Here is a 21,948-nt window from a genome sequence, read left to right on the forward strand (position 1 = left end):
AGGGCTGGAAATTAAGAAATTCTTCAGCCTTCCCATTCTACCTTTTAGCTGCAATCTTGTGTCTGAGAAGCCATACCCACAGGGGAGGCCTCTCTCTCTCCTGGGCAGGACCTCAGGAATCAGGGTGTGGAGGGTGGGTACAGCTTTAGGGGAGGGTATGGAGCTGATACCAGGAAAGCAGAAGGACTGGTCCAGGAAGCAGTGAACTGAGGCCAGTGGGCTTGGAGACACTGGAAGAATTGGCACCTGGTCCAGCTGTGGGGGGCCCAGTCAAGACTAAAGGTCAAAGTCGGCAGCAACCAACACCAGGAGCCAGGCGTGGAGTGGATGTTAAGATCCATATCCAAGATTGCCTTCAGCATGAGGCTATTGGGTCTGCAGTCCCAGCAGCCTATGGGAATGTCAGGGACCAGGACACCTAGGGAAGTCTGTAGGGTGTCAGGGATGGGAACAGACTCTCAAGGCCCAAGGAGCCCTCTGTGCCAGTGGTGGACCTGCAGGCAGGTCCCACCCCCATCCTGTCCATAGCTTCAGTTCCTCAAGAGACATGAGGACTGGTGCTGACTGCTCTCTTGTCCCTGGTGACAGTTGTCTGTGATGCCCAGAAAACAAACCTGAGGCGTACATTTAAGGTAGCACTATGGCAGCCGGGCCAGCCCATGACCTCTTCAGGTCTCCTTGATGTCCCTGATATCTGTAACTTTCAGGATTACACTCTTCTGCTGGGATCTGGGATTTGTACATTCTTTCTCCAGTGAGTTGGCACAGTACCTAGGAGCATCTCATTATTGAGGGCTCATTGTTGCCTGAACCAATGGGTGACTGACAGGGGCTGCAGGTCTGGAGCAGTCAGGTGGAGGGGATTGGCCATGGTGTGAAGCAGGAGGGGGAACAGTGGCCCCTTAACCAGCCTTGCAGTCTAGCACCAAGCCTGTGGGCCCCTGTGCCTTCCTGGTCAGGAGCCGTGCCATATCTCTCTAGTCAGGGTTGGAGCTCAGCTGGGTTCCTTGGACACTGGGCAACTCCAGGTTGATCATGGCTACTGTCCACCCCAGCTCTCCCATCCCTTTTTCCTGAAGACATGTTTTCACCACCATCCTGTTCTCTCCTCCTTGGGGTCTAGATCCTGGCGAACGTCTTCCTCTACCTGTGTGCCATCATCGTGGGCATCATGTCCTACTACATGGCAGACCGCAAGCACCGCAAGGCCTTTCTGGAGGCCCGCCAGTCGCTGGAGGTAAAGATGAACCTGGAGGAGCAGAGCCAGCAGCAGGTGAGGCTCTGGTGGGATGGCTTGGGCCTGAGACTTGGGTTCAGGGCCTGGGGCCTGGGAAGAGGGGCCCACAAGAGGAGAGGGGCCAGAGCACCTGTGTTCTGCAGGGCTTGGCGTTCCTTGGAAGAAGTCCGGTTTTGGTTCCTTACTTGAACCGTGGGTTGCTTGTCCTCAGAGGGCTGGACCACCAGGAGCTTCTCATTCCCAAATCTCCTCTCCTTGACTTCCCTCTCTTGCTTTCTGTTTTTGTTCTGTTTCCCTATAATGTAAGACTTTTCTCTTTAAAGAAATGCATTGCCTAGGCAGCTAGCAATGACTCTGTGCCATTGTTTTCTCAGGTGAAAAGCTTTGTTGGGTGTATTTTGGATCCTTTTTCTCCCTGGGCAGTTGTTTGTGTTATGCCTTTCTTGCCCATCCCCTACTCCAGCCTGTTCAAATGCAGATTTGCACTGTGCACCCGCTGTGTGCTCAGAGAGGAGCTGGGGCCTCTGCTGGGCAAGTGCATTTGGGCCCATCCCATGACCTCAGACTAGTGGTTGCATTGTATTATCAGCTCTTGTGTTCTTGCAATAGAAAATTTTAAGCAAGACATGAGGAGGCATAGAAAAAGTATAGTAAAGTTTATTAGAGTAGAAAGGGAAAAAGACACCTTTAAGAGGGAAAGTAGTTTTTCTCAAAAGAGGAGAGTGACAACTCCCTTCTTTGTGGCCCAGTGTTTACTGCAGTTAAGGGGGGTTTTTTTGAGAATCCACTCCTAGCTCTGGCTGACAGTTGGATGGGATCATATTCCTAATCCCTACTGCATATGTTATTAACCATAAGAGCCTAAGTGAACCACAGAGGTGAGAAAGTGTATAATTACAATAAGATTAAATGACATGTCAAGGATCTAAAGGCAACTTTTGGTCACCTTGGTCCATACTGGCCAATTTTATTTGGAATTTGTTTTCACAGACCTTGAGGCTGTTGAGCTGTCCAGCCTCTGGTCAGATTAATCTTTCTTTCTCCTACTTGAGGAGAAGCCTTGGGTGCTGGTGCTGTTGGGTATGGGGCTAAGTCAAAGCGGGGCCATGATGACTTTGTGAAAGCTGTCTCTTTAAAAACACGTGGTGAGTTAGCATGGAGGCCCCATCTGTAGAGATCCATGTTCTCACGCTCTTGTCTACCTATTACCCATCTACCTCAGCTCTCTCCCCAGGGAGCCACTCCCACTTACTTCCATTCCAAGTCACTTATGAGGAAGGAAAACCAGCTCAGTCCCTGGGGACCCCAGTGTTTACCTTTTTCCATCTGGAGAAGGGTCTGGCTTTCCCTGTTCTTTGTTTACTGGCTTGGCTCCAGCCTAATCCATGACAGGATGGTGCTCTTGGTTCTCATGTGACTCACTCAGCCTTTTAAATGGGTTTTGGTCTGGATTCATCTCAAATGCTTTTAAAAGGTCTCCAGAGATCACGTTCACCAATTTCCTGTTATCCACAGTTTTTATCTCCCTTTCTTGAAACTCTACGGTTCTGTGCTCTGGGAACCATGTCATTTTATGATCAGGAGGTTCTGTGCGCTCTGGATTTACTGAAATTTGTTTTCCTAGATCCTGCCACTAAGGCAGATGGGGCTTTAGTTTGGAGGGACCACTCTGGAACCCCATCATTGGGCCTCACTCCCACTCTTTAGACAGTGGTATTTGAAGGCACACATGAAATCACTTAGCTGAAGGGACACAACATTCCTCTGGACGTTTTTTCTTTACTTACTAATGAAGTCTTAAAACTTCTGAGCTGGTCTTAGAGTCATCTGTTTCAGAGGGAAAGTTCCCTTACCTCTGTTGTGACAAAAGTCCATGATTGTAGCCCATCATATTTGTCCCCTCTCCCTACGTCTTGAACCCTGGCTGGGCCTCCTGAGAACTTACCATGGCTGAGTGTATTTAAAAAATACTCCTTTAGGGGCTGTGGTTGTGGCTCAGTGGAGCACTTGCCTGGCATGTGTGAGGCACTGGGTTCAAACCTCAGCACCACATGCACCGCATAAAAATAAATAAATAAAATAAAGGTGTTATGTTCATCTAAATAAAAAATACTCCTGGGGCTGGGGTTATAGCTCAGTGGCAGAGTATTTGCCTCACATATGTAAGGCACTGGGTTCAATCCTCAGCACCATGTAAAAATAAATATACAAAGTAAAGATATTGTGCCCATGTATAACTAAAAAAAAATATTTTAAAAACTACTCCTTTAGGGCTGGCGATGTAACTCAGTCATATGTAGCATGTTCAAGGTTCTGAGTTCAATCTCTGTACTGCAAAACAAACGAAAACCTTTACTGGTTTTGTAAAAACCCTGTATGTATCTGATCTCTTATATCTTGGTGGTATCCCTCTGGGTTCTGTACTTTTTTTTTTAGTTGTTGATAGACCTTTATCTAATTTATTTATATATATGTGGTGCTGAGAATGGAACCCAGTCCTCACATATGCTAGGCAAGTGCTCTACCACTGAGCCACAACCCTAACCCCCCAGTCCTTTTTTTTTTTAAATTATCTTTATTTTAAATTTATTTTTATGTGGTGCTGAGAATTGAACCCAGAGCCTCACACATGCCAGGCAAGTGTATTACTGCTGAGCCCCAGCCCCAGCCCTTGAACATTTTTTCTTTTTTAAATGGATGGTCATCATTTAGCGAGGCCAGGGAGTTCTTTGACCCTAACAGTGCCCCCCTTTCCTCATCTGCAAAGTGGAAGCATTGACATTTGTCTTGCAGAGTTTTTTGAGGGTCATATGAGAAGCATGGGCAGAGCCTGGCACAGTTCAGGTGCTCACACAGCTGCATTCTAATACCCAGGACTACATGCTTCCCTGGGCAGGGTCAGCTCAGGGAGCCTAGGGAATGGCATCGTGTGCCCTAGAACTCTGGATCCCTGTGTCCCAGGCCTTGCCAGGCACAGCAGGTGCCTCTAAGTGTCCATCAAGTGGAATGAATTTGTCCATTCAGGCTTTACTCAGAGTGGGATCTTGGGCTGGTTCCTCGGCCTCTCTAGGACTCAGCTTCTCCGTATGTAGAGCCTTCTTTAAGAGACTATTGCAAAGACAAGGTGGGCTCTGTGTGAACACCTTGTGGGGTTGCTCAGCTTTGTTCCATTGGGAGAGTTGGTATCCTGTTCCTGGGCCTTGAGTTTCAGTGTGCTCCTGTTTTCCTTAGGACTTTTGTGACTGTGGCCACAAGAGGGATCTCCCTGTCATTTTACTTTCTTTCAATGTCCTTGACAGGTTTTTAGTATCCTGGTAATGCCAGACCCTTGAAGTAAATTGAGTGTGCTTTCCCTTTGATCCCTGGAAGAGTTCAAGGATAATCTGGGTTATGCCTTAAGCGTTTAGAAGAATTCATTAGTGAAGTCCCCTGGGGCCCTGTGTAGTGGCACGTGCTGTAAGAGGCTGAGGCAGGAGGATTGCAAGTTCAAAGCTAGCCTCAGCAAAACCAAGGTGCTAAGCAACTCAGTGAGACTCTGTCTCTAAATAAAATACAAAATAGGGCTGGGGATGTGGCTCAGTGGTCGAGTGCCCCTGAGTTCAATAAATGGAATGGTATCAAACCAAAAAGCTTCTTGACAGCAAAGGAAACTATCAAGAATATGAAGAGAGAGCATACAGAATGGGAGAAAATCTTTGCCACCTGCACCTTGGATAGAGCCTTAATCTCCAGCAAATATAAAGAACTCAAAAAACTTAACACAAATCATCATCATCATCATCATCATCATCCAATCAACAAATGGAGATAGGGGCTCATTGAGTTGCTTAGTGCCTCACTTTTGCTGAGGCTGGCTTTGAACTCGTAATTCTTCTGTCTCCTGAGCCGATGGGATTATTGGCATGCACCACCGCACCCAGCTGGCAGAGGAGGAGCCAGCTGAGGGCCGTGTGAGGAGCAGCCTTCCTGGTCTAACACCTCCCCGATCTCTTGATACCAGCACATTGCCAGCACCTGGATTTTGGAGGGGACATATTCAAACTAAAGCAACACTTTTTTTTTTTTGCAGATAAAGGATTTTAGGTTGCTAGTCTTTTACTTGTGGCCCCTTGAGAGTGTTATTCCATGTTCTCCATCCTCATCATTCCTGTAGAAATGCCAGTTGTCAGATGCACTGTTGCTCCTGGTACAGTAATGGGTATTTTTTTTCCCTCTGATTGCTTCTACAACATTCTCTTAGAATTTAGTTTTCAGCAGTTTCACAGTGATATACCTAGGGATTTTCTTTGTAGTTGCACTACTTAGTTTTCAAAGAGCTTATTGAATTGATGACTTGAAAAATTTCAGCCAGTATCTTTTTATTGCTTCTGCCCCATTCTTTCCTATCCTTCTAGGACTCTCAATATCCCTATTAGATGTTCTTATCATGTTCCATAATTCATTGTTTGTCTCTTTCTTCCTTTTTTTAAAATTCTTTAAAAAATTTTTGTGCTTTCAGATTAAATAATTTTACTGACCTAAATTACAATTTACTAATCCTTTCTTCCTTGGTGTTGTTGAATCAATCTCATGTGCTCTGCTCATTTATTAAGTCCTTAATTTCAATTATTGTGTTTTCTTCAGTTTTAGAATTAATTTTTAGAACTGGACTCTAGTTCTCTGGTTAAGCATTCAATCTTCTATTGGAGGGAACTTATTAGACATTTGTTTTAAAGTTCTTGACTGACAGTCATAGTTTCTGAAATACGATGGGCCTGCATTTTCCTATATATTTCTTGTCCTGTCTCCTGGCATTTTTATTAGATGGTGTATTTGTATATGGAAATTTGTGAATGATGCTGTGTCTTTTCAGGGAGCTTTTTCCAAAGCAGATGACCAGCGTATGAGTCTCACATTGATCCAGGGTGGGGTTGAGATGATTTGAGGCTGGCCTGGTCTGGGAGCTGCCCTACTACCATTAGTTCTATGCTTACTCTTAGGAAATAGCCCTTCAGAGATCTTATTAAAAGGCTGGCCCCTCTCCTGGGGCAGCTCCCAGCATATGCAGCTGCTAAAACTGCCCTGTGCCTGTAGCCTCGTGGCTGTCACTATCTGCTTGGCTTCGTGGTCTCTTACCCCAAGTACATGCTCAAAGGGAATAGAGTGCAGAAAGCCAGGCTCACTGTTCTGTGGTTCTCTTTTCTCTGGCATCTCAGATCTTGCAGTCTAGCTACCTGGGAATCTCTTTGCATTAGTCCTGACTTTCCAGCCCATGGGAAGATCTCACCATTGCTCTCTGTTTAGCCTCTCAATGTCTGGTCTCAAGGGAAGGGGGTTAGGTATGCCCAGTTCACCTAAATGTGTTCCTATTCCCTCTGAGATCTTGGTCCCTTGAGTCTTGGTCCTCTCAGTTGTTTCCTAGTGCTGTTGAAGACCTAGGGTGTTAATTTTTTTTGTATTTTATCCAGATTTTGTAGTTGTACTTGGATGAAGTGTTCAGTCTGATATAAGCTCCTCTGTTATAGCAAGAAGCAAAAGATATTATTTTAAAATTATTAAAAATGTACAAGGTAAAATATTATAAAGGTAGGAAAAAGAGTATATCAGGAAAAAGTAAACCATCCCCTCCTACTTCCCCTAGCCTTCTATCCACCAGGCAAGCACTATTATTATTATTTTTTGAATTAGAGGTAAATATATTTATTATACAGCTATTCTATTTACTTCCAAATGTGTGTATGTAGAACGCACATGTACATGCACACGCAATGGTAGTCAATCACTCTTGGCACTGGATCTCTTTACTGTCTCAGGGAGCATTCTAAGTCCATATTACTTTGTCCTTCTTAATGACTAGGTCACATTCCATTTTATAGATATAAGGTAATTCATTTCTCTGAGATCATCTAGGAAGACATTTAGGTTAATTCCAACCTTTTGCTACTGCAGACATCGATGTAGTGTCCTTACTAGGGACACCATGCCATGCTTGTTCAAGTACGTTGGAGGAATAGGAACATAGGAAAGGAACTGGTGAATCACTGGGCTTGTGCATTTACAAAGCCATTTATAAAAATTGTGGTAAAACACACATAGTATAAAATTTGCCATTTTAACCATTATTAAGTGAACAATTCTGGGGCATTAAGTACATTCACAGTGTTGTGTGGACGTCAACCCTGTCCATTTCCAGAACTTCTTCATCATCCCAAACTGCCTGTTAAGCAGTAATTCCCCATCCTCACAGACTCTGGTGACCACCGTTCTTCGGCCTGTCTCTGAATGTGCCCAGTTCTAGGTATTTTCTGTGAGTGGCATCATGCACCAGTGTCCTCTCGTGCCTGGCTTGCTGTGAGTAGAGTCTCTCCAGCTCATCTCTGTTGTGGCGTGTGTCAGAACTTCCTCTTCCAGACCACTGTGTATATACGGCGGTTTGTTTATCCATTAGGATGTTTGAGTGTTTATCTGTTGGCCTTCTCTTTATTGTTTATCCTTTTGTCCATTGTGAATGTTCTGCTACGAACATGGGTACACAGTATCTGTCACAGTCTCTGCTTTCACTTCTCTGGGGGTACATACCCAGGAACGGAGCTAATGGGTCATATGGTAGCTCTGTCTTTAACGTCTTGAGGGACCACCATGTGCATTTTTAATGTTGATAAATACTGCCAAATGTCTTACACACAGGTTTAAACGATTTATATTCCCCCTGGCAATGAATGAGAGTGCACTTGGGCACTTAAAATTTCCTTGTTTACCTAGAAGCTACTTCTCTGCTCCAGGAACCCTGGATGCCCTGGGGCAGTCTTTCCTTTGAAGACCAGACCCAAATCACTACCCACTCCCACATCCCTGAGCCTCCTCTTCTCACAGTGACCAGCACCAGAGTCTGGAGTCTGCACCAGAGTCGGCGGGAGGACCCACTGGCAAACTGGAACATGGGATTCACATCTAATGCTTCTGCCAATGTTTTTTTGGGGACAGTGAGCCCTGATTTTCTCACCTTCTCCCTGTGTGACATTGGTACTCTGTTTCCCTGTCTTCAGATTAGTCTTCTGAAAAAGTGAGATTAAAAAGCATGGCCCTGGGTTCTTCCTAGTACAGACAAACTAACAAAAATCCTGTTGGCACGGAGTTGTCTGGGAATCCCATGAAGGCAGAAGGCAGAAGTGAGTCTGAAAACCATGAAGTCCTATGGTGCTGTTAGCTCCTGTGGCGTGGCTCCAGCCCAGGGGGAGGCACTGGCTGAAGGAAGCCTCGTGTCAGTCTCCTCTGTTCCAGTGGGGCAGAGGTTGCTCCCTCCCCAGGCATCAGGGCTGACGTGAATGATGTTGAGCAGCCTGGGCTCTGGGCTGATTTAACGTCCCAGGAGCATCAGTCCCAGGAGCATCAGCCAGCGAGTCCTGGGAGCCTTGGGAGCTGAACGCAGGCCAGTCATGGAGGTCACATGATCCTGTTTCACAGTCTTATCAAGGCCCTTGGTGAGAGTGAAGGAGCCAACAGAGGGGAACTGCTTGGGGAATGGTCTGCGGAAGCCCTCGGAGGGGAGTGCACAGAAGCTGGTTTGGACCCGGCTCCTGTTTAAGACCATCCAAGGCTGACGCACCAGGCTTTCCGCACGTTAACAGTGTTCAGCTGTTTTTTAAAAATTCTCAGCACCCATTTAAAAAAAAGTTTGTGATAGTTGTAGGTGGACAGCACACCTTTATTTAGTTTTTTATGTGGTGCTGAGGATCGAACCCAGTGCCTCCCACATGCTAGGCAAGCACTCCGCCACCGAGCCCCAGCCCCAGCCCCAGCCCTCAGCAGCCATTTTGAATGCAGTATTTCTCCTCCTTGGAGAAGGGGCCTCCTTTCAGTGCTCAGGTTTCGTGTCTCACTTTGTGGTGGAAGGATGTGTCCTGCTGCTGCAGCTGTGTCACCTCTGCAGGGCACTGTCCTCTCTGGACCTCATTCTCTTCCTCTGCCATAAAATGAAGTGGGGGACGAGCAGGGAGCAGGATTCTGTGGCTCTGGTCTCCTTGTTGCCCGTGGGAGCTTGTTCTCTCCTTTATGGAGATGACCATCTTCTTGCTTGTGATGGGAGGGTGGACAGCCATGTCCCTTTGCACACAGTTGTCCCCTTCTGCCTCTTCAGGCAGGTCAAGACAGATAGCTTATGGGTGACAAGAGGGTCTGGAACCCTGCAACTTTGCCACATTGAACCCCCTGGCCCAAGCCTCCTCTGTCGGGCAGGAGTTTGGCCCTCTTGGAAGCCTTGTGGATGTGACACTCTCTGAGGGGGCTCTCCTTGCATCTTGAAGACTGTGGGCAGTCTGGGGAACTTGCCTGTGGAATAGGCTGCTCGGGTAGACTGTAGGCCTCTCCAGTCTTCCCTCGTCTCCGTGGGCATCTTGGGGTAGAGCTGGAGGCCCAGAGGAAAGAACTAGAGTTGTTTGTTGCGATTCCCATGTGACCTCATAGCAGGGTTTAGTTGGGGACCTTGAGGGTTACTTAGCACCCCAACTGCCTCCTGGCAACAGCAGGTATCCAGAAAATCTACCCAATACACTCCTGTTACTAGGTACAAACTGCAGAGCTCTCTGAATTCCATCCTCAGAATCCCTTCCCAGGCAGTAGGATGCACTTGAAGGAGGGTGTAGGGAGATGGAGGTGGCAAGGAAGGTGGTCAAGGCAGGCCTGGACTTCCTGCAGGTCACGCCCTCTTAAGTAAGCCTCCTCTGTACCTTGTCCTCCAGAGAACATAGGACTGCCCTCAGTCCCCACCCTTCAGAGGGTGACAAGCTATAGCCTGGGCACCTCTAAGGAGAGCCCAGGGCTGACTGCCCCATCCACTATCTTCATCTGTGGCATCCTGGGGAACATGGCCTTGGGGGACACAGGTTGGACTTCTGTCGCTCCCATGGGGGTGAGCAGGAACAGACAGCTGCCTCACTCTGCCCCTCTGCTGTAACCTGGCTCCAGGATCACCTGTGACGAGGATGCGCTGCTGCTTTGAGCTGTGTTTTCCTCGGTGGGTGACCTTGAGCAGGTCAAGGGGAGAGCTGCCCGTCAGCCGTGAGCGTCAGGCTTCTCTCCTGGGCGCCCTGCCCGTGAGCCCTGGAACGCTGCTGTTGCATCAGCTCAGCTTCTGCTGCTAGCTTTTCTGTGTCCCCTCTCTGACCTTTGCTCAGGCTTCACTGTTCCCCTCAAGACCTTTGGCTGCGAGGACAAGGTGTCCAGACAGTAGCTGCGACCTTAGCCCTGTTCTTACAGGAGGTTGGTGGGGGAGAGGGGAGTTGGTAATAAGAGAGGCCAGTTACCTCTTGTCCTGGGGTTGCCAGCCCCTGTGTCTGCTGTTGACCTGGCAGTGCTGATGGGGGGTGGGGACCTTCCTCCTTGGGGAGCTTCTGAGAGCGAGGAGAGGAGGCATTGGTGCGGCGAGGGAGGAGGGTGCTTCACCTCCACAGAAGCCCTGCCTCTTCCTCGCTGTGCCATGTGTTGAAAGTGGGTGGGTTATCCGTCATGTCACCTGCCTGAAAGGAGCTGCAGAGACCCCTTCCCTGGCATCAGTTTTGACTGGCATCAGTTTTGACTGCCATTGGAAGTGGTAATGTCTGACCACACAGGCTCCTAGCTAGGCCACTTTTTGCATGACTTGGGCCAGTTACTTATGTCCCTGAGCCCAGTTTGTCTGTGAAATGGGAACAGAATAGGATGGTTAAGAGTCTATAAGAGACCATTCAAGCCACAAGTATTTGAGGCATTCTGCTCGGCCCTGGGGATACAGCTTCAGTGTGTGGGGGGCAGACAGGAAATAAACAAGTGTACTCTGAGAGGCGGGGGACGACACTTAAGGGGAGCCTGCAGGTGGAGGTAGCAGTTGAACATCTGGTGGCCTGGGAGGGCTTTCCACAGTGAGATTTGAGCACAGAACTGAAGGCAGGGAGGACGAGAGCAGCGTGCAGGGGGAAGGACAGTGAGTGGCAGGCCCTGAGGTTTGTCTGCGAGACACCAGAGAGGCCACTGTAGCTGGAGCAGGAGTGAGGGGAAGAGAGACGGGTGAGGCAGAGAGGTGATGTGGGCTAGGCCTACAGGGCTCCCTAAGGACCTTGGCCTCTCCGTGGGGAGGTCTTAGGTTTTAAATGGATCAGTTGTGGCTGCTGGTGGAGAAGAGAAAGCACTGGAAGCAGGGAGGCCAGTGAGAAGCCATGCAGTAACTTTAGTGAGAGGACATTAGCTCAGGTCAGAGCAGGAGGTGGCAGCGATGGGGGGTGGGGTTATTCTAGATATTTTCTGCAGGCAGAGCCCATGACTTAACTGCTGGATGGAACGGGAGACAGGAGAGTGAGGAGTCAATGATGGTTAAAGATTTGAGTCTGGGGGAACTCAAAAGCAGAATTGCTGGTTACATGGGCTGGGGATGTGGCTCAAGCGGTAGCGCGCTCGCCTGGCATGCATGCGGCCCGGGTTCGATCCCCAGCACCACATACCAACAAAGATGTTGTGTCCGCCGAGAACTAAAAAACTAAAAAATAAATATTAAAAATTCTCTCTCTCTCTCTCTCTCCCCTCTCTCACTCTCTCTTTAAAAAAAAAAAAAAAAAAAGAATTGCTGGTTACAGAGATGGGGAATATGGTGAGAGCTGCAGGTTTTGGCTGTGCTGAGATTGAGAGCCTGCTAAGACATCCAGGTGGCGAGCACGCACCAGGCTCTTCAGCATGTAGATCGCCTCTTGCATTAACCCCAAGCCTGGTAGGTTCTAGGTTCTGTGCCCTCATTTGCAGACTTGTGCTTGGGCCCCACCAGGGTGAGGACGTAGGACAGTGCCTCTGTGTGCTGGAAAGCTCAGTGGAAATTGGCTTCTACCTGAGGATAATAAGTTAAGTGCTTTTGCTACCAGGCATCACAGGTGATAACCACTGTCCCAGAGCCACTCAGGGTTATAGGAGAAGCCAGCCAAAGGGTGCAAAGAAGGAAGTAGAGGGTCTGGCCTCTGCAGGGACTGAGCCACTCAGGGTTATAGGAGAAGCCAGCCAAAGGGTGCAAAGAAGGAAGTAGAGGGTCTGGCCTCTGCAGGGACTATATATATCAAACAGGGCCCGCCTTGTATCCTGGCCTGCCCAGTTCAGAATATGGTGTGACACATCCAACTTGACAAAAGCATTGTGTGACAGAAGAACCCAGATGATCTGGCTGGGGACATATCTGGGAAAACCACAACCTTGTAACCCTGTTAAACATAAACGAAAAAGAAGCCAGTGAGCACAAAATAAAGCTGATGGCAGAGAGTGCAGGCTAGAGGGCGAGGAAGGTGGACGAAGGAGGGGATTGGTGGGTCTGATGGGTGGGCCTGCCCTGGAGACTCTTTGAAGTATTTGGAGTAGGATTTAAAGAACCAGGTGGTGGCTTTTTGAGAAAAGGGAGGGTGAACTGTGAATGTGTGGTATTTAGAAAAGAGCCTTCATCTCAGTGAGAGGGCAGAAGTGGGTGTGTGTGTAGGTGGGTGGGTAATGGAGAACAGTGACCTGATGGACAAAACCCTCACTGGGGGACTATGCTTTGTTCCCAGTGTGGAAGGGACTGGTGTCAAAAGGCCAGTCAGGAACTTATCTGGGCCCTGGCTGGAAGGGCAGCTGAGGGTTTGTGAGTAGTGGAAGATGGGATGGAGCACTGGTCGGAGCACTGGCAGGGTTTATTCCTTCATTAGCCAGTGGCAAAGGGATTGAAGCCAAACTATCACCAACCCAGCACAGGTAGAAACTCTTGTCTACTTAATTTCTTTGTCCTTCATATATGACCATAGTTAACCCTGAGCTGATTTTTCTGGAGCAGTTCAACAGGTAGTGTGTACCTTCATGGCAGACACGACAGGCACTCTCTCCTACTACTCACAGATGTGACCTTAGCATCTTGCTCAACACATGGCTCTAGGCAGCTGCTCTCTGTCTCTCAGAATTGGTACATGGTTTTCCTTGGTTGCTACAGTGTTTAGGCTACACTGTCCAAAATGGTAACCATTAGCCATATGTAGTTTAAATTAATTAAAATTAAAAGTCAGTCCCTTAGTTTTACTAGCCATATTCCACATACTTAGTAGCTGCATGTGGCTAGTGGCTACCATCTTGAAGCACAGAAACAGCATTTCCATGATTGGAGAAGGTTTTCTTTTCATCATCTAAAGGGTTATGGTTTGCCCCTTGAGCCATGTCTTCTAGTTGACAGCTCCTTAATTTACCAAACCTCTAAGGAGTATCTGTTCTGTGCCAGATACTCTTGGCAAGGGCTCCAGGTACCACATATGTGCTGTCTCCTATGAATGTAGTCACCTTGGCCTGCACAGTGGCCCTGTCTCTGAAGACTGCTTAGGAGTCCAGGCTGATGACCAGCACATGCTCACCACTGAAGATGGTGAAGTGCTCCTGCCCTGGGAGACCAGTCTCATCCACATATGAGTGGACCACCATGCCTATCCATGGTGCTCTTTGGAGTACTGTTTATTTTTGACCTTCCCTGCACTTAGCTCAGGGACTGCATTAGATGACCAGTGACTGTTCTTTGAGTGACTAAGGTTATTACATCTTTGGGACAGAGGCATCTTTTGGTTGTAGCACTGGAGTTTCCAGATTTCTGGTCCTCGGTTCTTTCCACAGGGAGGGGTGGGCTCTCTGGGCTCTGACCTCTTCCAGCTACAGGCCTGTACTTTCTGCTCTTCATTTCCTGTTTCCCACAGCCCCTTCTGCCCAGGTAGGCAGACCAGGATGGGCACCTGGCAGGGTCCAGTGACCTTTAACCTTCCAAATGGCCTGAAAGCTCCAAGAATCTGGATAAATTGGGAACAGAATTGGGACAGGCAGATTTACTGAACATTTGTGGTTTTGCTCACATCCTGAAATGGTTCACAGTGCCATGTGTTTGTACAGAAGCCACGACACATACGTAGGATACACATGGGCATGTGCTTGGTCACAGTCACCCTTCAGAGAAGAAGACTTCACACACACCTCAAGCAGGCGCTGTATCAACATGCAGACACCCAGCCACCTGGACTCTGATGGTCTCTTTCTCCACTTAAACTCATTCTCCCTCTTACAAGGATGTTGTGGATACCTGACTTCTCACCAGCCAAGTTCATTTATCCAGATCCCTCCTGGCTGCCTTGCTGTAATTAACTCCTGAGTGCCTCATCAGAGCATCAGCTCTAACAGCTCGGGGCCCCTGGGAGCAATGCTGGCCTCCTTCCTCCATCTTAGTCCTGAGCTAGCACAAAGTGAAGCCTGGCATGAGTCACTGCTGAGGCGAAGGGCCTTGACTGGCTGCTCCTGACAGCCTCGAAGAGGCTATGCTGATAGACTCTGGCAGGGGCTCACAGCCCACCTGAGCAGCCCACTAAACCTGTTTTCAGACGAGGGAATCCAGGTCTAGGAGATCAGGAGGCCAAGCATCCTGTTCTGGACCACTATGGCCTCTTCTTTTTTTTTTAATGTTGATTAAAAAAATTATTTTTATTGGTTGTTCAAAACATTACAAAGCTCTTGACATATCATATTTCATACATTTGATTCAAGTGGGTTACGAACTCCCATTTTTACTCCATATACAGATTGCAGAATCACATCGGTTACACATCCACGTTTTTACATATTGCCATACTAGTGACTGTTGTATTCTGCTACCTTTCCTATCCTCTACTATCCCCTCTCCCCTCCTCTCTCTCTACCCCATCTACTGTAATTCATTTCTCTCCCTTGAATTTTTCCCTTTTCCCTCACATCCTCTTATATGTAATTTTGTATAACAATGAGGGTCTCCTTCCATTTCCATGCAATTTCCCTTCTCTCTCCCTTTCCCTTCCACCTCTCGTCCCTGTTTAATGTTAATCTTTTTCTCATGCTTTTCCTCTCTGCTCTGTTTTTAGTTGCTCTCCTTATATCAAAGAAGACATTTGGCATTTGTTTTTTAGGGATTGGCTAGCTTCACTTAGCAATAATCTGCTCTAATGCCATCCATTTCCCTGCAAATTCCATGATTTTGTCATTTTTTAGTGCTGAGTAATACTCCATTGTGTATAAATGCCACATTTTTTAATCCATTCATCTATTGAAGGGCATCTGAGTTGGTTCCACAGTCTAGCTATTGTGAATTGTGCTGCTACGAACATCGGTGTAGCAATATCCCTATAGTACGCTCTTTTAAGGTCTTCAGGGAATAGTCCGAGAAGGGCAATACCTGGGTCAAATGGTGGTTCCATTCCCAGCTTTCCCAGGAATCTCCATACTGCTTTCCAAATTGGCCGCACCAATTTGCAGTCCCACCAGCAATGTACAAGTGTACCCTTTTCCCCACATCCTCGCCAGCACTTGTTGTTGTTTGACTTCATAATGGCTGCCAATCTTACTAGAGTGAGATGGTATCTTAGGGTGGTTTTGATTTGCATTTCTCTGACTGCTAGAGATGGTGAGCATTTTTTCATGTACTTGTTGATTGATTGTATATTCTCCTCTGAGAAGTGTCTGTTCAGGTCCTTTGCCCATTTGTTGATTGGGTTATTTGTTTTCTTATTGCTTAATTTTTTGAGTTCTTTGTATACTCTGGATATTAGGGCTCTATCTGAAGTGTGAGGAGTAAAAATTTGTTCCCATGATGTAGGCTCCCTGTTTACCTCTCTTATTGTTTTTCTTGCTGAGAAAAAACTTTTTAGTTTAAGTAAGTCCCATGTGTTGATTCTAGTTATTAACTCTTCTGCTATGGGTGTCCTATTAAGGAATTTGAAGCCCGACCCCACAATATGTAGATCGGTGCCAACTTTTTCTTCTATCAGATGCAGAGTCTCTGATTTGATATCAAGCTCCTTGATCCATTTTGAGTTAACTTTTGTGCATGACGAGAGAAGGGGATTCAGTTTCATTTTGTTGCATATGGATTTCCAGTTTTCCCAGCACCATTTGTTGAAGATGCTATCCTTCCTCCATTGCATGCTTTTAGCCCCTTTATCGAATATAAGATAGTTGTAATTTTGTGGATTGGTTTCTGTGTCCTCTATTCTGTACCATTGGTCCACCCGCCTGTTTTGGTACCAGTACCATGCTGTTTTTATACTATTGCTCTGTAGTACAGTTTGAAATCTGGTATCACTATACCTCCAGATTCACACTTCCTGCTTAGAATTGCTTTTGCTATTCTGGGTCTTTTATTTTTCCATATGAATTTCATGATTGCTTTATCTATTTCTACAAGAAATGCACTGTGGCCTCTTCTGTCGGGGACCAGGATCACTCTCCAACCCTCTGTCCCAGGGCTGTGTATCACTTATGGGTGCTCATCCCACACCAGATCCAGGTGTTTTTTCTCTACCCAGAAATCCTACTAGGGACTTTGAGGGTGTGTTCTCTCTCTAGGCTTTGATTTTCCCCAGAGAGGGGAAGGACCTTGACTTTTGTAACCATACTGTATTTTTAGGGTAACATCAGGCATCGTAGGAGTCAGAGACTATGAGGCCTTTCTCTGTGCAGAGCCCCTTCTCAGTACCTCAGGCCTCAGCTCCTGGAGTATTGCTGGATCCCTTCCACTGACCAGCCTTCCATCCCAGGCTCAACTCCCTCCTGTCGCCTCCTCACCCATTGTCCAAGGATGAGAGGTCGCTAGATCTCAGGCCAGCATGTTCTTTGAACTATAGAACTGAAAATCCTTCCCCCTCTGAAAGCAGCAGTCTGTTCCCCACCAGCCTTTCCTTGTTGGCCTTCTCTTGTGAGACCTTCAAGGCTAGCCTCATCCCTTTTGCACACACAGCTTTCCTCAGACTTGAGGCCAAGGCCAGCTGAGTGATCCTTATTCTACAGAGCCCTCTCTTCTCCAGGTGGATCCTCACCCCTCAGTACCCCTTCCATGCCCAGGCTCAGGCTCCCTCACCTCATGGCACTCCTTGGTGAAGGCCTAGGTTCATCTTCTTTTTTTTAAACTAATTAATTATTTTAATTAGGTATGACAGCAGAATGCATTTTGATACGTTGTATACAATTGCAGCAAACTTTACATTTCTATGGTTGTACACGATGCAGCATCACACTGTATGTGTAGTCATACGTGTACCTAGGGTACTGATGTCCATTTCATTCCACCATCTTTCCTGACTCCATGCTTCTGTCCCTGCCCTCCCTCCCCTTTGCCCAATCAAATTCCTCCATTTTTCCCATGCTTCCTCCCTCCCCGTTATGGATCAGCGGTGCTCATCCTATTAATGGAATAGCAAGTACCTGGGCCTGCAGACCTAGCCTTTGGTGTAAGTCCAGGACCCTTACTTTCAGTCTACCCAGCTCAGGACCAAGGGGCTAGTTTAGGTAACTGTTTTATGCTGTGAATTCATTTTAAATCTAATGGCATCTCATATGATAGAATTTTCCTCTCCAATATTGATATACCTTGCCTCCCTTATTCTAGTCTCTTGCAGTTGGCTTTGGGGACTCAACTAGAGTCCTTTTGAATGCCATTTTGTATTTACCAGATCACTTTGGAGAAAATCTTTATTAACCTAGTGACATGCCAGTCTCACATTTTATAAATTCATCCTGTTTCTTCTGAGAAGTTTTCCTTCTAGAACATTTTACACTTTGAACAAAGAAAGAGGCCTAAGAGGTCACCCGTTGTACAGATGAGCAACCAAATTCAGAGGGGTGAAGTGCTTTCCCAACACTTGACAGGGGCCTTAGCAGCCTAACCCCAGGTCAGTGAACTTGACTGTGCCTTGGATCAGGAGGCTACACCTCTTCTCTGACAAGTTTTTTAAAATTTCTGAGATGCTGTGTCTCTTCAGTAAAGCTGCCTTTGGAGTTGATTTCATCAGTTAATCACCTCCATCTCCTAGGCCTCCAGCTGACACACCTCTCCTGGTCTACACCGTTAGATAAAATTAGCTTCATGTTAAGGGAATACCATTTTTCTACTGTCCAGTTCTCTGGAAAACTTCTACTGCCCTCCAAAAGTTATAGTCTAAGAGTGAAGCCACCATGTGCTGAAACTCTAAAGGGCACCGCAAACCTACAAAGCACTGTTCTGGGAAATGCGACCCCTTCGTGCACACAAGTCATTTTCATAAAGGAGAGACAAGATGAGAGAACCTGAAGTTGGTCATAAAAATTCACCTGATGACAAATATCATTATTCAGTTATATATTATATATATGATTATTCAGTTGATATATTCATTGAATGTATGTTCAACATATATCAATATGTAAAAGTTCATTGAAAGTTAACATATAAGAATAATGATATTCAGGGGCTGAGGTTGTGGCTCAGAGGTAGAGCGCTCACCTACTATGTGTGAGGCACCGGGTTTGATCCTCAGTACCACATAAAAAGAAAATAAAGATATTGTGTAGAAAAAAAAAAGAGTAATGATATTCAATGAAGTCTCATCTTTAGAATTTAAATTACTGGGAATTTTAAAGAGATAAGATTAAAGTTTTAAATTCAGTTTTGTTTTTTACCCCCAGTGCTGGGGAGTAAATCCAGGCACATTCCAGCTACATCCCAAAATTTTTAGATTTTGAGAGAACAACTCACTAAATTGCCCAGGCTAGCCTGGAACTTTATATCTTCCTGCCTGCATCTCCTGAGTCGGGAGTACAGGTGTGGGCCATTGCAGAGGACTCTAGTTGCTTTGGAAGTGGGGAGAGGGTCAGTGCCTCAGGCCGTGCTTGTTAGGTAGTATGGGTTACTTGCAGAGGCTGTTGTTAGTACAGGTATCTGCTTTGAGTGGCCTGTCCTTGCCTCAGTCTGAGAGGAGGGTTGACAACAGAGGTAAGGGAGGACGGCTGACAAAGGACCCATGACTGTCATTCCTCTTAGGCTGTAGAATCCATTGGAGTAGCACCTGTGTCTTCCTCACCTCTGCTCAGGGTGGCCACACAGAGAACTCTGGCAGCCCTAGTACAGAGTTGGTCTGCTATCAGTGGTTCTCTTCAACAGGGCGGACCCTCCCTCCAAGCGGCTGAAAGATCTTTCAAGGACTGTGGGCCAAGAGAACTTTCTAGTGGCTTCAGCCCCAGAAAAGCCTGACAAGGTTTTCTCAAATACCATTGTCAATCCTTACTAGATAAGGGTTGCATACTTCCTGGATCTTCACATCCACCACAAAACATTATCCAGTGGTGTGAAAAGCATGTATACACACACACACACACACACACACTCTCTCTCTCTCTCTCTCTCTCTCTCTCACACACACACACACACACACACACACACACACACACACACAAAACAACAACAACAACAAAAAAAAAAAACAAAAAACAAAAAACAAAAAAAAACAACTCACCTATTCCAGGATTCAGAGAGCCCTGAATTTGAGTCATGGGTCTGCCACTAACATTGGAACCTAGAACAAACATCTCCTCTGCCTGTTTGGTCACCTGCAAAATAGAGGCAGTATTGCACATGTATCAAAGTATAAGGCAGATGCAAAGATTTTAGCAAAGAAAAGGGACAGTTTTGATTACTGGTCAGTCGTGTCCATTTGCCTGGAGTTGCTATTTCATGAGAACTACAGAAAGAAGCCAGCCCAGGGTGATAGTTCTGTCATTTGGCTCCTTAAGAGGCTGTTGCTTCCCCTTCCCCTGTGGCTGTGGGCGCCCTTGCTTCCCGACTGGCCATAGGTCTCCTTTCTCTTGGAAGACTGGAGCTAACACAAGGACCCTGAAGATCTCACTAGGAAAACTGGCAGTTACAGAGAAACTGAGGTCAGCGTTAGGATCACAGCTAGAGGCAACAGGAAGTCTTGTATTTATTTCCACTTAAAAAATTATTTTAAAAAAGAACAACCACCACCACCATACAGCAATGCTGAAAAGTTTCTTCCTTTGTAATTCTACCCCCAAGTTAAATTATTCTTTTCCCTTTTGTATCTTTCTGCTTTTATATGCATACATATAGCCTATCTCTATCTTCACAGAATAGTCTTGTGTCTTGCCCTTCTCTCTCATCATTTTCTTGTTACAATGGTTTTCATTGTGATTTTTTTTATATTTAGATTATACCAATTTTTCAGTTTAGATTATACCAATTTTGTTGGCAACACCCAAAACCTAATAATCAGGAGCCAGGTGAACAAACCTTCTTCTCTCCATCAGACCTTGGCCACACCCACGTCACAGAGCTTCTTCACAGCCTGTTTGATTTGGTGCTTCTTGACCTTGACCACCACAATAACTGTCTTGTTCATGGCAGACTCAGTGGTCAGGGGGCACTTGATGACAGCATGGTGCTCAAGCTTCTCCTGGGGGTGCTCTTCTGAGGGTGTTCAGGTTGCCTCTGGAGCCATGGAGTCTTGGCACTGGAGGATAGGTCCAGGCAGGCCATCTTGTGGCCATGATTGCCTTTCAGCATTGCCTTCCTGGCTTTCAAAGCCTTTGCCTTGGCTTCAGCTTTGGGAAGGGCAGGAGATTCCTTCATTGCTTTTGGTACCATCTTGGTGAAAAGGACCATGATGATCATTTTTATTTTTTTTTAATTTTTTAGTTGTAGATGGACACAATATCTTTATTAATTTATGTGGTGCTAAGGATTGAACCCAGTGCCCCATGCATGCAAAGCAAGTGCTCTACCACTGAGCCACAACCCCCGCCCCACCATGATGATAATTTTTAATGCTGTATAATCTTCCATCCAGAGGGCATGTCACCATTTGATTAGCCGTTTACTGAACACTTGGGCTACTTAGTTTTTCCCATGAGTGTTGTCATGCTGCAGTGCAGACCTTCTTGCACATATACAGTTTTACTTCTTTTTGGTTATTTCCACTGGATAAATTCCCAGAAGAGCCATTAATGGGGTCAAAGGCTTAGAACATTCTTGTGATTCCTGAAACATATAGCATTTAACTACTATTTTAGGGAAAGTAGGCTCTGCCTGGGTTCTGGGGAGACCAAGTCACATTCATCAGCTGTAGGCCCCAGAGCAATCCTAGCCACTCTGGGTGACCCTCTTCCCTTCCCACTGCACCCCTCTGTGGGACCCACCAGAAAGTCCTTAGATCCCTGCCTCCTTCCTTCCCCAGGAATTAACATTGCTGCCCTAAGAATGGTTGATCATTTTAGGTAAGCACTGTTATCTTAGGGATCCTTTACCTGTGTAAGACTGTTTTTCTAGAAGATCCACAGTTAATATCACACATCCTTCAGAAGGCTAAGATTAAGAAAGTGTTTAAATGCTCTGAAATATAAGGGCCAGCAAGGTCTAGTGCCAGTAGAAAGACACCAACAAAGTGGGTTTAAATGAGAAGGAAGGAACAGGGTAGGGGCCAGGGGCTTTCTGGAGAGGTGGCACATGAGGGGGTGTTGAAAGGTGTGGATAGGGAGGGGTGTTCCAGAGAGAGTAATGTCAGAGTGAGGTGTGGTGGCACACACCTGTAATCCCCCAGTGAGGCTGAGGCAGGAAGATCACAAGTTTGAGGCCAGCTCAGGCAACTTAGCGAGACCCTGTCTCAGAATAAAAAGAACTAGGGATGTAGCTCAGTGGTAAAGTAGCCGTGGGTTCAATCCTCAGCACCAACAAAACAAAACAGAGTAATGTCAGAAGCAGAGCTGGACAGGGAGGGGTGCAGAGTAAAGCAAGCATTCCCCCTTGTCTACACTGAGGGCCCTGGGGAAAGCAGTGGGTGGTGGGAGGCAGGTGGCCAGGCTGAGGGTGCATGGAGCAACAGCAGGGGGAGCCAGGGAGGGAGCTGTGTACAGGGGCGTTGAGGAAGTTCAGA

The 21,948-nt window shown here is 46.7% G+C and overlaps 2 protein-coding genes and 1 pseudogene across 6 annotated transcripts in view; 1 reads left to right on the forward strand and 2 right to left on the reverse strand.

The window, feature by feature from the left end:
• Nucleotides 1-21,948, forward strand: part of Adcy3 (adenylate cyclase 3) — an 83,298-nt gene that overhangs the window by 38,065 nt on the left and 23,285 nt on the right. For all 3 annotated transcript variants that reach the window (XM_078029568.1, XM_013357374.3, XM_021724638.3), the window contains exon 3: nt 1,124-1,273. In XM_078029568.1, coding sequence (XP_077885694.1) covers nt 1,124-1,273 — 150 coding nt within the window. The remainder of the gene's footprint in view (nt 1-1,123; nt 1,274-21,948) is intronic.
• Cenpo (centromere protein O) overlaps nt 7,264-21,948 on the reverse strand; it is a 55,947-nt gene continuing 41,262 nt past the window's right edge. For 2 of the 3 annotated variants that reach the window (XR_005727560.2, XR_013429180.1), the window contains one exon: nt 7,264-19,609. The gene's annotated coding sequence lies outside the window, so the exon portion shown is untranslated. The remainder of the gene's footprint in view (nt 19,610-21,948) is intronic. The other variant, XR_013429181.1, reaches the window with a different exon arrangement.
• On the reverse strand, nt 19,616-21,249 carry LOC106144781 (large ribosomal subunit protein uL23 pseudogene; annotated as a pseudogene).

This window comes from Ictidomys tridecemlineatus, chromosome 12 (assembly GCF_052094955.1).
Source record: "Ictidomys tridecemlineatus isolate mIctTri1 chromosome 12, mIctTri1.hap1, whole genome shotgun sequence".
NCBI lineage: Eukaryota > Metazoa > Chordata > Mammalia > Rodentia > Sciuridae > Ictidomys > Ictidomys tridecemlineatus.